This window comes from Corvus kubaryi, unplaced genomic scaffold, assembly GCF_017639235.1.
Source record: "Corvus kubaryi isolate FWS band 111438036 unplaced genomic scaffold, C.kubaryi_AGA036_p1.0 37392, whole genome shotgun sequence".
NCBI classification, from domain to species: domain Eukaryota; kingdom Metazoa; phylum Chordata; class Aves; order Passeriformes; family Corvidae; genus Corvus; species Corvus kubaryi.
Genome location: NW_024581131.1, coordinates 14,289,830 through 14,306,389, shown reverse-complemented (window position 1 = coordinate 14,306,389; position 16,560 = coordinate 14,289,830). Strand labels below are relative to the sequence as shown.

Sequence of the window (16,560 nt, the reverse complement as noted above, 5' to 3'; positions counted from 1 at the left end):
CAACGCAGATACGCGGGCCGTCCTCCAATCGCGAGGCTCGGAGGGCGGGCCCCGCGCTCGAACGCCCGGCGGGAGGAAATGGCGGTGCGGCGGCAGCTGCGACAGCTGTTCCAGGAGCCGCAGGTCGCCGGGTCTATTGTGGTGGAGCGGGCGCCCGCCCCCGCCTCTACCGCCTGGATCCCGCCGCCGCCGCCGGCGTCTTCCTTGCCGCCGGCGTCTTCCTTGCCGCCGGCGTCTTCCTTGCCGCCGGCGTCTTCCTTGCCGCCGGCACCGGCGTCGCCGCCGCGGCGGCAGGGTCCACTGCCGGAGGAGTGCGCCGTGTTCCACTGCCGCGGCTGCTGGACGGTGCTGGGGGACTCGCTGCAGCTGTGCGGGCAAGAGCCGCCGGGGCTCAGCGTCCTCATCTGCTTCAGTCAGTGCCTCGTCGGGTCGGCGGGTGCCGAGGTCGCTCCGCTGCCCCGTTCGGGGCGGGCGGCGGCGGCCGGGCTGGGGTTGGTCCGGGGGCTCTTGGCTGCAGCGCGTCTCTCTCTCTTTCTCCTCAGAAGTCACCAGCGATGTGACCTGGGAGGATTCTCTGTTGGTCGGCCTCGAGGGAGCCCTCCTGGGATGGTGCGTAGCTCCCGTAGTTCCTGCTCTTGGCATCGGCCTGCCGTGAGAGTGGCCGCCGCGGTAAATCGTGCGGGCAAAGCCGGGCTGCGGCAAGACCGGGAGCTCCTCCGGCTTGTGCACGGGGGGTTCTGAGGGGCTTGGCAAACTCCCAAGTGACTTCTGTCCCTGTTTCACACTTGAATGTGTGAAACATTTTGTAGGGATGTAGTTTTCATTTGAAATCAAAAGTTGTGCTGCTCTAACCTCTATAGGTGGAGAGGAACATTCGAGCAATGCAGTAGAAGGCAGCTTAACTTATATAAGGTCCCTTTCTTCCCCCCTAAAAGGTCTCTTACTTAAAATATCTCTGAGTTTTTTTTGGCTTGGTGGGGTTTTTTTTGGTTTGGTTTGGTTTCGGGGAGGGGGTAGGGGTGGCTTTTGGTTAGCTGGTTTTTCTTAATACTGAAAATAAAGAACTTGTACTGCCCATTCATGAACGTACAGTTAGCAAGGTTTGGTAACTCAGTCTAATGGGAAGAACGTGAAATGTCATCTGGGGGCTTACGGAATCAGTAGCTTGTTTAAAGGCTGTTTTACAAACTATAAGGACTATATGGGAACTTCTTCAATACAAAACTTGCTCTTTTTTTGACTTTTTTCCCTGCCCCTCTCTCTGCATGGGGCAATAATGTGTTTTAATAGACAGAATTTTCAGCTGGCACATGCATTATCAGTTAAATCATCTTTGAGTAGTATAGTCTAAACCACTCTGTGATAATAAGATGTGCATTTTCTTCCTTAATAGCAATGTCACTTATTCAAGAGATTACTTCTTTCACAACATGGCAAATTTCTTATGGTCATGTTGTTTTTGTAGGTTTTTTTTTTTTTTGAGGTGGAGGCATTATTATGCCTTGGACTTTGCCCTGATAGAACTGAAGATTTTACACCCTCTGACAAATATGCAGCATCTATGATTTCAAAGACTTCTGTTTAAGAACATTTTTCCCTTTCTCCTTTTAGTGCTTATTATTTATTAACCTGTCGGTCATGTGGCTTGACCTTGGGCTTCATTCTTTATTCTTCTGGCAGTGACCTGGCATATCTCCGAGGCTTGTTCTGTTTCTTCAAGGACAGCATCATCTGGTGAGTGACTACACTGTATTCTTATGGGCAGTGACTTCACAGGTAGTTGTAAGTTACTGTACAACTAGCCTACAGCTAACAAAAGTGGTTTGACTTTTGTCTGAGCACAATGGTGTGGGATTTTAATATCCTTGATGTCTAATTGTTCGTGTTGATGTGAATCCCTTTGATTGCCTTGCACCTCTTAAGTGTCCTTGTGCAATGTAAGAGTTTAATTTTAGTTGTGTGTAATACTGAAATCTCCTTCAGTTCCAGATTCATGTAGCTAATGTAAGGTATCAAAGTGGTTCCATGATAGGTTGAGGACTTGACTATAGAAGCTGTAAATTACTTATAGTTGGTGATGAGAGGATCTTGATTCCAAAGTAAAACGATTGTTACGTTTTGAATATTTTCATAATTATTACTTTTGGCAACAACCTTGAATCTGCTTTAAAATCATCTTAAATCATCTGTCTAAATAATATAACTGGGTTTTTAACAGTTTTTCTTCTCTTTTTTTTTCCCTGTCCCGTTTTGTTTTCCAGTTACCTCTTAAAAAGCCAAATGATTATAGAAGCTTCTAAAGTGAATTTTCCAGCTGTGACCTTAAAAGAACAAATGGAGAAAGTAAGATATCCACATTAATGGAAAATACTTTTAAAATGCTGATAATTTTGGACATTAATTCAAAAACATTGATACAAATGTGGGGGTTTTAAGTGCATAAGATTGAGAAAATGCTGCCCTTATATGACAATAACTGACTCAATGCATGAGACATGGAACATTTTCTAAGACTCCTAAACTGCAGTACATACCCAGTTCCAGCTGAATTTTGGCCCGTTTGTTATCCTTTTATCTCTATACCTTACAAAGAAAAAAAACCCCAAGAATCATTTGTACAGACTTGGCCTAAGTATTACAACTTGTGTTGTCACTGTTGAAGAATTTAAAAAATAGAAATTTTTTTTTAGAAAGGGATTTTTAGAGAGTTATATTTTTATGTCTGTGTAAGCTCAAAACAGCATGGCAGTATTTGTAGTTTCAGAGACAACTCTAGGACCTCCCTCCTGTTTTGGTGCTCAAATTGGATGTTCTTATCTGAACCTGAGTAGTTGTTATGTTAGTTAACTGCCTGTCCCTTAGCTCAAATAAAGTTATTGTGTGTAGAAGACAGCCAGCGTACCCAGTATTTATGTGTTTAATTGTTCCTTACTTTTTGGGGGTTTGACTTTAGATTTTAGTTTCTCTTTTAATGGGCCTTTGACATTTCTTAAGTTTTGTCCTCTTCCAAGTCATCTTCCAGTTTCTGTACGATCAGTGTTTTTACAGGTCAGGTGAGGCTAAGATGCAAAAATCTTATCCAGGTAAAACTTCTGAAGTCGAGATGTGATTTAGTAAAAATACAAGATTGAAGTAAAAATATGATAGCACTTCATTGCAAACACAAATTAATGTGATTGTAGAGAGTTTCCTTCTTGACTAGAACAAGCTCAAGCATCTGGCCTTTGCTTTTTGAGACATAATGCCCACACGTATTCCTAAGCTAATGATGAAACAGTTTGTCCACATATTATCAAAGATCTCTGGCTGTGTGAAAACTTGTAATGAGTTAACTGGGAAAGATCAGATTCATCACAGTAAAACTGCTGCAACTCCATCTCCTTAAATGTTATCTCCATTATGCCCCTGGAAGGGCTGATACTGGCACACATTCATCCATCTCCAGTTCGTAGTGCAGCCCTCTGATTTGGGTGCTTGTTTTGTCTATACTAAACATGCAGCATAGAGATCAAGCCCTCTGTATTTTCCCATCTTGAAAGCGAGCTGCTCTTTAGCCACTTAAAGTGGGGTGTGGGTCATTCAAAGATCCAGTGTTAGGACTTTTTTTGCTAATTTTAATACTCTAATTTCTCTTTTTTTCTAGGTGAAAAATAAGCTTGTGGAGTTCAATGGTCGCATAGAATTAGTGATGAAGAAGCTGGAGAAACTGGAACAAAATAATTATGTAACAGAATGGCAAAACTCTTCACCAGATCCAGATGACCTACAGGCAGGATATGCAAGAGTTAATGCCAACTAATACCCATTTTCAAGAACTGCTGGAGTTGTTTCTGCATCTCTGCTGAGTTTGCTCATTATGATGAAATAATGCACCAGAATGGGTTTGAGTGTTGATCTGTCGCTTTAGCTGTGTGTGCAAAGAACTGATGATGAAGTGCATCCCTTCAGGGGAACACGTGAAAATCTGACGGACTGAAGTTACGTTTGAAGACTCAATAGCTCACCCATGCAGCACGTACCCATGCAGCACGTCGCCCTCTGAGGCTGTGTAACTGTGACTTTGGTTTTTCTAATGACTTCAGGGGGAAAAACAGCCTTTGAAATACTACAGTCAGATTTCTGGAGCTACAGAAAACAAACTTAACAAGGTGATGATATTCAAGAACCACTATTACAAATTGAACATTCTTAGAGACACTAAGTTCGTGTCCTACCTTTTAATACAGATACAGCGTTAATGGCAGCCTTGGTTTTAATGGCAGCTACTTTTTGCTTAAGTGGCTCATTAGCTACATCTCATATGTGAGCCACTGCTAAAGGGACTCCTGAGTAGTTTTTAGATTTGCCTGTGTGTGTTGCCTGCAAAAGCACCAGACAAGCATGTCACAGTTGGTGCAGTGCTCTTAGTGCATGAGTCTGGATGGCACCATGTGGTTCCTGTGCAGGCAGGAACACAAGGTTTTGGATTTCAGTTCAAGGGCAACCCATGTGGCTGCCAAGTCTGCTGAAGTGCAGCCCCATGGACAGGACTGAGTCAACTTCTGCCAGCTAAGGCTGTGAGAAACTGCCTTGAACAGATTTGAGCATTTCTTTCTGGGACTTGAACTGTGAAACCAAGGAACAGTCTTCTGCACAATTGTGGAAGCACTGCTTTCTTGAAGTTAGGATTTGTCTGTTGCCTTCAATTGGCCAGTTGTTTCATAAAAAATACCTAATGGGTACTCATGGTTCATTGGCATTTCTCACTGTTGCAAATTGGTTCTGCTTATTTCCAAACATTTAGAAAATAATTTTTACAGTAAAGAAAGCACCACTTACCCTTTGTTACTGGGTCAGTAACAAATTCCAACAAACAATTCTTGTTTTTTGGAAGGTAAAGGGCCACTTTCCTCTCCCTTTTGCTGCCTAAAGGGCTAATGAACTTTATGGAAAGTTTAGTAGTTGTCTCTTGCAGTCTAGAGAGGATTTTATTTACTTGATCAGATTAATTCCAGTAATGCAAATTGCCTTCTACTTCCATATATATGACCAGCAGGTTGCATACCTCATTGCTGCTGCTGCCAGTTCTCCCTGTTCGTCTTATTTATAAAATAACTCATAATGGGCTTGGAGCAGAGGGGACAAAACTCACTGTAAGGCACCTTAGAGGTTTGAGGTAGGCAGCTGGTACTCAGGCTACTACTGTTACTCGCTGTGCTGCTTTTTGTTTGGGAGTTCCATATGGGCTCAGTTCATCGTGGTAAGCAAAACCATGGAGTATCAGCAGTCATTGTGCATGGAGAGGAGGGACTCTCACAAATTCTAATACCACCTCTGTAGTACTTCCTGAGTGACAGTGCTTGTGTTGTTGCATGAGTCTAAGAATACGTGACTGATATGGGACTACTTGCTTTTGCCCTTTCATTCAAGTTTCTGCATTGAGACTGTTTCTTGCTATAGACTTTATGTCTATACTATGAATAATAGTGCTAAATTGTTTTGCTTCATTAGTGTTGATCCCTAAAAGAAAAAGAAAGCTGTCGGTTACATTTTTGTTTTATATTTAAAATTATGAAGAAGGAACTTCTTAAATAAAAGCTGAAATTCAGAAATTCATATTTTGCAAATCATTGCCAATATCACGTGAGTCCTAGGCCTACTTTTCCTTTGATTAATTTTGCAGAAGGAAAAACATCACTTTATCTTGCTTGGGTCCTGGTTTGTTATGAAGCATTAAAGTAACGGTTGCTCAAATTATATTACTTAGCATGAATTTAAATAAATAATGACTATGTGCTGAAGAATAGCTGGTAAATTTTTAAACTACATTTCTGTAATCTTTGAAACTGGGAGGACCTTTGCCAACCACAGAAGAAATTTTTCAGAAATGTAGTCACCAAAACAATATGAACATATAAAAACCAGTTTTCTGAGGGGCCTGTTACTTTTAGGCAATCCATGCAAGCAACAGAGGGTTTCTGCTACCCTCTAAAACAACCCTTGAAGCTCTTAACTGCTAAGCTGCACTTCTTAGAATGAGTGGAATAACAATTTTTATTTAATTGCTGTCTAAGTCAGGAGCTATTCTGCCTGAAGTCTGCTGGGACAGCTGGCCCCAAAGCAGATATCCAGGATATATGAATTCAGTTCAAGTTGTTGAGTTTTGACAAAGCTACAGCAAGTACACTGCAGAAGTGGAGTGGAGTGTATAGTAAGTTGGTTAATTTCTCTTCTGAACAGATGACACATCCAGTTTTAGTGCATTCTCAGCCTGTGCTGCTTTATTGCTAAAAAAATTTGTATACAGGTGCAGAGTTTCCAGGTTCATTTTTAAACAGTTCCTCTTTACAGTGTCAAAATAATAAAATCTTATCTTGAAATCCTCAAAGATGCATAGATATAAAAGCAAGCTGCCTTTTGGAAAAACATCAGAATTTGCAGGGAGACATTCTTTCACTGTTACCATGTAAAACATGTGCAATGGGAGTACATAGTTCATAGTCACACCAATAATTTCCTCCACTAATCCATGCAAGAATGCTATCAGAAGTTCAGTATAAGTATTATTTAGCCTATTATTAAGTACTAAGGTAATTTTTAGGAATTTATACCTAATACTTCTCCTTTGCTGTTACATTTTTCAAAAGGAAGATAACTTCATTGACATCCTGAAGTAGTTTATTCCCCCAGTTATAGTGAAGGGAAATACAAAGGATACAATGGCTTACTCATTACAAAAAAAAAATATTCAATGAACTTTAAAACCATGCATAGTGCTCTAAAGAATTAAGAATGACCATGGTTAACCGCTGGGCTGAATTTGTCTTACAAATTTTCTTGTTGCTTGAAGAAGTTGGCTCAAAGACTTTCATTCAGTCTAACTTGTGATACCACAGAGTAGTTATCTTTTCTTATAATACTCCTATCTTCATTTGGCAATTCTTACATATCTAAAAAGAGCATTCATGGGAAAAAACACAACTCCCGTTCTAAACCCAAAACACGGTGCTTTATGAATGGTTGGCTATGAAGTATGAACAGGAGTTAACTTGACACACCTTCTCTTCCTCCAAGTCACTTCTTTCTATTTAAGAGAGGACTGAGCCTCTGTACATGGAGAAGTGTTCTGCACAAGTTAAGCCCACTTACAAAATTAAGCTAAGCTACAAGTATGAAATTCTGCAATAACAAGCTAGTATTCTACATGTTTAATTACAAGTTTAAACTTGGAAAAGTATTAGTGATGTAGGCTATGCCACACATTCTCTTATTTTGAAACTGCCAGCAGAAATTGACTGCATTATCCACTAAGAGACTTGAATTACAGAGAACACACTAATTTACAGAAAGATGGCACCCAAATTCCCTTTTATTTAGTAAGTGAAATAAAGCAAAAAGACAATTGCAACCTCTGTTGCAGAAGATAAAGACCTTCAGTGATCAAGTCTCATTTTCTGTTTTTAAAAATCTCTTTAAAGAACTTAAAAAATATACAAGATTACCAGTATTTTCAGGTTCATTCCTGCGGCTACCATTATTGCTGGCTGGTACCAGTATGCTTCAGTACAGCTGCCTATGTGGCTAGAGTTACCTGAAAATACTGTCTATTAAAAAGCTATTCAACACCTGAAAAATATGTACTGTGCTTATTAATTTCAGTCTTCTCCAAATAATTTCTCTCACCACATTCAAGCTTATTACCTACTGTCTGGCAAATACTACACTCAATTTGTTGGCTTGGGTTTTGGGGTGATCTTTTTGTGTTGTTCTGTGGGTTTGTTTTTTTCCTTTCCCACCAGTCGCTCCCTGTGCACCGTGTAAGAAACTCTGCACCCTTTTTCCTTGCTACAGCTGCAGCAGGTGAGAAACCTCATCTCGCCTCTAAACATGCTTAGTTCATGCCCTGCTTTTTACATGCTCAGGACAGTGATATGAACCAGACAAGAAGTTATAAAGGCGAGTTCTGCTGATCCTGGTTCCTGATTTACAGTTTTGGTGCCATGCTTCTGTCCCTATCTATACATTCTGCCCCCTTCTCTAAGAGGCAGCACATTCTCTAAAAAAACCCGAAATTTGAGAATCAAAGCAGGAAATTCAAGCTATTGGTATATTAATTCCTATTGCTTCATTATGTATAAATGCATATCTCAATTTACTGGTAATAACTACATTACACTAGACATTTTGAATCATGCATAATTAGAATACTAGCGCTAAGATTTGGTTTGTGGGCCTGTGCTGCGTTCCTTCAGTTTCTCCATGCAGTTCTTCATGCCTAAAGCATTACAAACTACCTGCCTTTTATTTGACCTGCAAACACGCTCATTTGGAGGGGAAGTGGAGAGAAGCAGACAGGATTTACATAGGACACACTGAACAGAAAGTAACCTTCTACCTTTAACTTTAGATGGGGTAAAGTCTTGGCAATCTGTCTATATTATAACCCAGTACATAGGCTCAGAGACAGAAACACGCTCTGCTGACATGAACACTGACACTCTCTAAAACGCAGGAGGAAGTGCAGAGACTGAAAGGGAACAGACCTCAGAATCCGTGGTTAGTGTTCTGCACTGTTGAACAAGACACCCTGGTTCAACTGTTGGCTTTTGTGTACCAGTCAAGTGCTACAGGGGGAAAATGCTGGATTGTCCCATGAAAGAAATCCAGTGGAATCTAACTTGAACTGCCATTCTGCAGCTCTGTACCTGACCTGCAAGCAGTATTATTAGTTTTGGAGGAAGACCAGCCAGTTTCCTAAGGAGGCAAGAAGCAGTAATTTCTATGATTCGTTATACATCAAAAATTGTTCTATCTTCAGTAATTTTTCCTTTTCTGCCCAAAAAAAAACCAGACTGCCAGCTCTTGACAATGTAATCCTCGTGTAAAGTGTCAGTGTCCTCAAGCTGAGTATAATTTTTTCTCACTCACTATGAAGAAGTCTTTGCAAGATTTTCTGTTTTCTCCTAAATTTGACAATTACCCTCAGTTTCAGAAGGCACAATTCCCAACACAAGTACTGGCTAGACCTTCAGCAGCAGCACTACTGGATATACAAACAGCATGTATTTGTATCATCTGGGTTTAGTACTGCTAAAGAAGGAATGTCCACACTGGTGATTACACCTTGACATCCCACAGCAAGTGTGGTAGCACCTAACACTTCCACTTAGGTTTAGAAGCTGTTAAATCAAGAAGGTTGAAGCAGAAGTCATGCCATAGTACAAGAGCTGAAAGGCAAAGGGATTCCTTTTGTTGCTGTGAATAGTAATTTCTAGTCTAGTAGCCCACAGAATTCAGATCATTACCAAAAGCCTGAACTGGGAAGTATATGCAGATAGCTTGCCTGGCTACATCAGGCTTTATTTCCTCCCCTCTTTTCTGAATGGATATATCCTTGAAGAATTCCGTTCAGCCACAAAGTTCATACTTCTGAAGCATGAACATGACTTTGTTTTCATTATAATTTCATTATTATGTAAATGTACTTGCTGACCACAGACCAGGGTAAATTCATAATTTCTCTAATGTAATCAGAGAGCAATCAAATTAAGGTCCCCTATGGCCAGCTTCCAATTTTATCAGAAATTCAATAGTTGGAATTTAAGCTGATTACAGCCTTTCAGATCAATTAGCTTTTCATATGCATATTACATATTAGCCAACACTTAATTTAGACATTCTCACACTTATCCTGTTACTTTATACTGTAGAAATGCTCACAGATCTCACAGCTCCATTATCAATTTATGAAGATCCAAAGTGCTTCACCCCCATGCTTTAAAAACACAAGAAGCTTCCAGTAAGCTCTAAGTCACAGTCTAAATTGCTTCAGCTTTCCGGAAGAAATCCAGCCAGATTGATCTAAACCTGTGATCACATAATTCTGCTCAGAATACATTACTATCTGTTGGGGCATACTGTGTCTATATAGACTAGGTATCTACACTGGAAAGTGTCAACTAGGAACAGTTTAGAACTCCTGTGGCTCTTTTATGCAACCCTTTGATAGCAAATAATTTGTTGGGTGCAGATCTACAGTACTTCTGCAAAATTTCAGGCATCAACTGAAATCAATTATGGTCTGAAACAGTGTTTAGCAAAGTTGAGATTATTTTCTGCTGTAACATCGTTAGAATTCTACAGTTGTGCTTGGCATCTACAGATATTTTGAGTGTCAAGTGCTCTCAAATTTTTTTATTTATTTTTATTTATTTAAAGACTATCTCAGATTGGTCTTTATAAACAAAGAAAAAAGAAAGTACTTCCCACAACAAAAGCTTCTAACTTTAGAATCAGGTTCTCTTCACAGCACGTTATTTGGAAAGGTTTAGTTTCTCAGAGAAACAGAGCAAGTGCTAGGCTACAGAAAAAGAAAAAAATTACAGGGAAACTTCAGCTATCCTTTCAAAAAGAACTGTCTGCCCTTCCCCCAGCACTCACTGACAGTGCTTCAAACACGTGGCATAGCTAATTTTTCTTTTTTTAATATATATATATCAAGTTCATTAACTTAGTATTCAAGTGCCAAATTCCCTCCAATGAGAGGAACATAAGAAGAATTCACCCTTCTTCTCGGGAAGACTCTTCACACAACTCCCTGCAGCACAGAGCGCCACAAACTTATTTGGTTATTACCCACTTACCCTACTGTACAGTCTTGCTAATGCAAGTTATTTACTATCACATGCAAAACAGTTATTGCTACTAAAGTTCTATTTTCTTATTAAATCATCTTATGGCTTTGTTTGCATCAGGGATTCTTCCCCCTACATACTGTGCTATTTTGCATTCCAGTTTCAGAGGTATTTTTCAATTGATTCTCCCAAGCACTAAACTACTTTATTCAATGGTACAGCTACGTCCATTTAGAATCCAACCTGACTGTTAGCACAGGTCCCCCAGAGCTCTGCTGTAAATGGCCCACCTGTCCAATTTTCTCAGAAATTTATTAGATGCAGAGGGTTGTTTGGTTGGTTTTGTTGGGGTTTTTTTTCCCTGTTACATACATTAACTCTGCCTGGATTACTGTCATTGCACGAAGTACATGCTTCTTGATTAATTACTTTAAAGATATATTGTACCAAAATTACAAAACCAAGCTACCCATTCCCTCCCTCCCCCCTAATGGCCATTTACAGGCAGGTCTCAGGAAAAAAAGATGCAGTATCCTCTCTAAGCTGAAAGAGAGAAATGGGTGAAGAGCAGCACTGGCACCAAATAAAAGACTTATTCCTAGGAAATCAGAGGATGCCATCCACAGAGCAATGCACATCTCAAGAATCATACCAGTCTCCTATTTGACCAGTCCAAGCTGCCCATTGAGTGCTAAATCATTTTCACTTCCCCGGTCTAAACCTTCCTTCTGAAAAAAGCAGAGGGAGAGACAGAAATCATTAAAATTGAGCTTAGAGCTGGAAAGCAAAACTGGAAGTTACCTAAAATATAAGATATTTAATTCTCAATAATACAGGGGTGGGGAATCTCTGATCCATTGGCTAGAGACAGCCTGCTGCACGGATACAGTCTGCAACATCATTTTTCAACAGCCTTTGACCTTATCATATTCTCTCTTATTAAGATGTATGTAAATGCAGGATCCACCAAAGTTATTCTAAGATTCGATAGGACTTCAGCCAAAAAAAGGTTCCCCATTCCTGCAATAATGGATAAAAGTCTTCTATGCATAATTAGCACATCACATTTTGCAACTATTAACTTATCACACAATGAGGGCAATGTTTTACTAGCTATAATAATCATATAGTTAGATCTGAAAAAAGAAAAGATTACTTGACAGACTTTGTAAATGACCTAAGGTAACAGAGATGTGTACAGAATGCACACAAACTCCTTAGCATATTCATACTTTTTTGAGTATTATCACAGGACAGGTAATAAATGGTTCAATAAAATTGAAAATGAAGAAAACACCAACAAAGATTAAAAAGAAAAGAATCCCACTGATAGAGATGAGAATTATGGATGCTTGCATACTCTAGCGTACTACTGCAGTTGGACAGACAGACAAATATCAAAAAGTCAACTATGATTCTATGAAGCTCATTAAGTGAATGAGTTCCATTTCTAAGGATAGCATTGCCATTGTCAAAGGGAGGATACTGCATGTTTAGACCATGTTTGTGACATTTCTATTGTATCCTTTCTAGTTTTAATTACATTATCATCACTGTTTACTAATAAATTTGTCACTCTGAAATTGTAAAAATACTACTAGGCTCATGCACTGATCCTAACATGGCACTACAGTTTGCTACAAAGCACTAATGCTTATGGAACTATACACATCTCAAAATGGAAGACATTGGTGATTTTGTTGTTTTCAAACAACTTGTAACATCATTTTGTCCACAAGTATTAAAATATATATATGTATATATATATATGATCTATTGCACATGCCCCTTTTTTTTGTAATCTTTCACATGGGAAGATTTCCAACCAACATAAAGAAAAAGCGGCGCAAGAAATAGTAAATGAGATGAAGCAGCATTTCCTAACACAGCAGTTCTTTAAAGGTGCTGGCCAGGAAGGTACAGCAATGGGGGTCTTCTGGGCATGCACTGTTGGAGTATTACTTCCAGGAAAGCCACAGATCCTTAACCTAATGAAATCCTGGTGTTCTAAAATTAAACTTGAAAACTAATGCTGCTATGCTGTCATGAATAGGAGTCAAGAAAAAAAATCAGTAATTCTACTTTTTTTCTTACAATGCGGGGTTACAGAATATTGAGGATTATTCCTACAGAGAAAAAAATTAAAGATCTTAGATAATCAGCTCTCTTGTCAGACAAATTCATAATTTTTGTACATGTCCACAGAAAACAAAAATACCTTCCTGTCTCTCATGTATTTTGTCATCAAGCTATGCAAGAAACAACTGCTATCTCTAACATCAGAAGTGTAAGTATGGGCAGAAGGAAGAAAAGAAAATTCCCAGATCTAAAATCAGACATTTCTTATACCACATACTTCCCAACCTCGTGTGATCCTATGACATTGACAGTATTTTCCATCACTTAGAGATGGATCCTGCTTCTACAGACATCTCCATTAAATCCCATTGGCTTCAACGTACAGAGGCCCTAAAAGGAAGTGTGCTTTTCTAGTTGCTTCCAATGCCAGAAAGTTCAGACCATATTCAGCAAAGAAATCCTAAGTTCTTAAAAGAAGTCAGGCCAAGCTGGTGGTGCCTCATCAAGATCAATGTTGTCACACAAGCTCTTATCACACAGCTCATCACAATGTTACACACAATTTTAGAGCACCTCTCTGCTCATTACAGTTGGCATTACTTTTATACACAGTGTCCTGCCCACCACTCTTAAGCTTACGTGACTGCTCTTTGCTTCATGGAAACAAAAAAAGGGTAAAGCTGTCATTGAATCTTATTGTTACAAAACAAGTCTAAACACAGACATTACTTTGAGGATTAGGATCAACATCAATACTTGGCCTCATTCCGCTATGGAACTTGGTCTCATAAAATGTCACCACATTTTAGATATTAGAATGCTGCCCTGGCAATCTATCACTAAGATTTAAGAAGGATTTCAGTTGTTTGCTTTTTCAGCCATTTTCAGGCTGTCTGGCTCTCTCCAGCAGTTTTCTAAAAGGAAAAACAGAACAAAACAAGAAATCTAGAACTCCTCCCCAACCATTTTAGTATCTCCCATATTTTAAGCTAGCAAATCACATTTTCTAAATCACAAGCTTGGAATAAGGTGCAGTAAGAAGAGTTTCAGATTTGAGGTGGAATACAATACATATCCCAGTTCTGGTAGTTTTTTGCCAAAAAATCTTATTTGTTATAGATAACCCCATAGCAGGGAGCACACAAACAATATATACTTCTATCCCAGAATGACAGAAAACATCCTATATAATCACGAATTATGTAGACAAAGAACCTTGTGTAAACATAAGAACAACCAGATTGTGCCTTAGTTTGGGAAGGAATAAGAAGAGCCAGAAAAAGGACTGTACTAAGTATTTCTGCTCTCAACTCACCCCTCTTACATAGCTAACGTTCCATTCTCTTGGGCCTATTTCTACCTAGATGATGGAAACACACAGGTCCTCTGAGTTCTCAGTCATGAAAGAATCAAAAAGCTGACTCCATCAGCAGTAGGAAAAGCTGAATTTGTGTGGAGGAAGCCAGGTGGATAAACTGCAACTTTACAGCTCTGGTCTCTTCCATCCCATCAGAAGTTAATTTCTACAATAAAGAAGTTCTGCCCATCATCTCTTCGACTGTAGAATGGTCTTGTTCCTTTTGATGCTAAGGATTCATAAAAAGCCAAAGGAAGGGAATGATTCAATGCAAACCTAGTCATTATCCTGCTATCCCAGAGGCCTTCAAAGCTTACTTTTTCTTTGCTAAAAATGAAATGGTGCAGAGTAATTTCTTCTTCAGGTGAAAGCTCTTCATATCCTGCACTTACATAGGTTCACACATGCAAATACACATTTTGATCACAGACTGGGATACACAGTATAGACAAGGTGATTCTGCATTTGTTCTTGTGCATTAGCTGCTTTACATGAGTTGACACCTATCTACAAAGTCAAGCCTGGGACCTGGACCAGAAAATATCTGTATGAGATGACCCTAGTTGTTTGGTAAGTTTCTTCCTCATGTCAGAGAAGAAAATGTTCTGGTTTTCCTGCTGCAACTTTTCATATATATCAGGTCAGTCTGACACAGCAATGCATGCAGACACTTTATCTGCTAGGAATTCCAATTTGACACAGCAAGTACTTAACCCTCCTAAAATTAAGAAGGAAATATCAGTGAAAAACACCAGCTTCCACTTGCATCTGATTACAAAGTATTTTTCATTTTAAAACAGAATGCAGAAAGCTGAATGAAGAGCTGGCACAGAAGACATTTTTCAGAAAACAAATGCTGATTTCTGTTACTCTGCTTTTGAGTTTTGATAAAACAGTGGGCTCCTTCTGTGGGGGAAGTCATCTGGTGAATCAAATGTTTGGTGAGACGATTCAAACAGGAAGTGGACAGATCTTTGTTCGTTCAGCTCCATGGAAGTGAAGGACGGATTTTGCTTGCTAGAAGGGAAACACTTTATAGCCTTTGAGCAAGTAAGAGGACCACCTTCTTGAATGTCAGGAGAGGATCTGGAATCCCAAATTAAAAAAACAGGAAAGGTAGTTTAGGAATTAGAATTAAATACATTGAACATTAAAATGCCCACCAGCTCACTACTTTAAAAGCCTGACTCTAATGGATAAAATTATCTGGTTTCACAAATTGCAGTAATCCCTTGGCCTGTAAGATTCTATATCTAACTTTAGATGTCCATAAGCTGGCTAAGGAAATACTTCAGAAATGCTGAACTGTACACTTACTCAGAAGCGATGCATCTAAAAATACACCACTGTTAATTAGCTGTGGGGTTTCAGCTGTGTCTCCAACACAGAGCATGACAACAACGAGGTAGCAGCGGAGTGCACACGGCAGAGAGGGCAGACCCTGCTCTAGCAGGTCACAGTTCAGAGAGATGTCGTAAACTATCACCTAACTAATTATCAAACTGCCAGTGCTGTAGAGGAAAAGAGCACTTATGACAGTTTTAAGATCACATACATTTGCTTCCTACTTTTACTCATTTCTCCCCACTTATCCACAGCCTGGCCTTCCATCAGTGACACTCGCCTGCTATTACCTAGTCAGAGCAGCTGTTAAGACATGGTATTTTTGCATTAAGTTGGAAGCTAGCATGGGTGCACTCCTGCATAGCTAGTGCCAGAAGTGTTTATTACCATTCTCCTGCGTTAAAATAAGAGATGCAACATAGACCAAAAAAAGGAAAAACAAAAATTTAAAAAAAAAATTCTTTCTCATATACAAGAACATGAGAATAACTAACCTCTTCCTCTCTTTTCCCTGTCTATATTTATCTTATTTTAATTACCTTAACCATTCAGTTGATCAAGTTCAGTAATAGTCTTTCAGTGACAATTTTCAGCTCCTTTGTTAGAAGCAGTGAGTAGACCACGAAAATGGAAATATAGTACATGTCACTACTGATATCTCTTGAGTCACTCAAGTACTTCAGTTGATCATTGGGTTGACCATCCATGCTCAGACTGTTGGGAAAGTCTTATTCTCATGAAGGTGTGGAAAAACAGACCTGAAGAGGTGCAATAAAACATGCCAAAGGTTTGTGACAGAGCTGAGAACACAATATAGCCCTTTGTTGCACACCTTAACTACCAGAATATCTTTATTTCATTCACTGGGAAAAAATAAATCAAAACTACAGAAGTTTATTGTAGTCCTTAGAAATTTTGAATGTACTTTTTTCTATTTGATAATTTACATTTGGTTATTTTATCATTCTTCCAATCCTATTATTTAACAAGTAACACTTTTAAGAGAACAATTCCAAGTTAATACAACGACACAATTTGTCTTAGCAGAGCAAATGACAGCATAGGATAGGGATTTCACAACTTTCAAAGCATTTATTCTTGTTAGAATATATAACAGTCAAAGCAATGTTTCTTTAAGGTGAAGCCTAAGCTGAAAGCTGACACTGG

General features: G+C 39.3%; 1 protein-coding gene and 1 long non-coding RNA gene across 3 annotated transcripts; one reads left to right on the top strand and one right to left on the bottom strand.

Moving 5' to 3' along the window:
• The first annotated feature begins 78 nt into the window (after positions 1 to 78).
• On the top strand, positions 79 to 10,350 carry OIP5 (Opa interacting protein 5). 2 transcript variants are annotated; one of them, XM_042038596.1, is made up of 5 exons: positions 79 to 412; positions 543 to 609; positions 1,681 to 1,734; positions 2,262 to 2,343; positions 3,644 to 10,350. In XM_042038596.1, the coding sequence occupies exons 1-5, from the start codon at positions 79 to 81 to the stop codon at positions 3,797 to 3,799; spliced, it is 693 nt and encodes a 230-aa protein (XP_041894530.1). In that variant the 3' UTR covers positions 3,800 to 10,350. The 2 variants fall into 2 exon arrangements, with proteins under 2 accessions (XP_041894530.1, XP_041894529.1); XM_042038595.1 differs by having other exon boundaries at positions 1,612 to 1,734.
• On the bottom strand, positions 6,239 to 16,153 carry LOC121669529. The gene is made up of 2 exons (XR_006017789.1): positions 15,933 to 16,153; positions 6,239 to 15,135 (listed from the first exon to the last, which is right to left on the bottom strand). It is a non-coding gene; the product is annotated as an uncharacterized LOC121669529 (long non-coding RNA).
• Positions 16,154 to 16,560: the final 407 nt, after the last annotated feature.

Bases quoted from the DNA above. Each gene is read 5' to 3' on its own strand.
- OIP5 (XM_042038595.1), top strand. From the start codon at position 79: ATGGCGGTGCGGCGGCAGCTGCGACAGCTGTTCCAGGAGCCGCAGGTC. The intron at 413-542 runs GTCAGTGCCTCG...CTTTCTCCTCAG, and splicing joins CAGCGTCCTCATCTGCTTCA to AAGTCACCAGCGATGTGACC. The intron at 2,344-3,643 runs GTAAGATATCCA...CTTTTTTTCTAG, and splicing joins TAAAAGAACAAATGGAGAAA to GTGAAAAATAAGCTTGTGGA.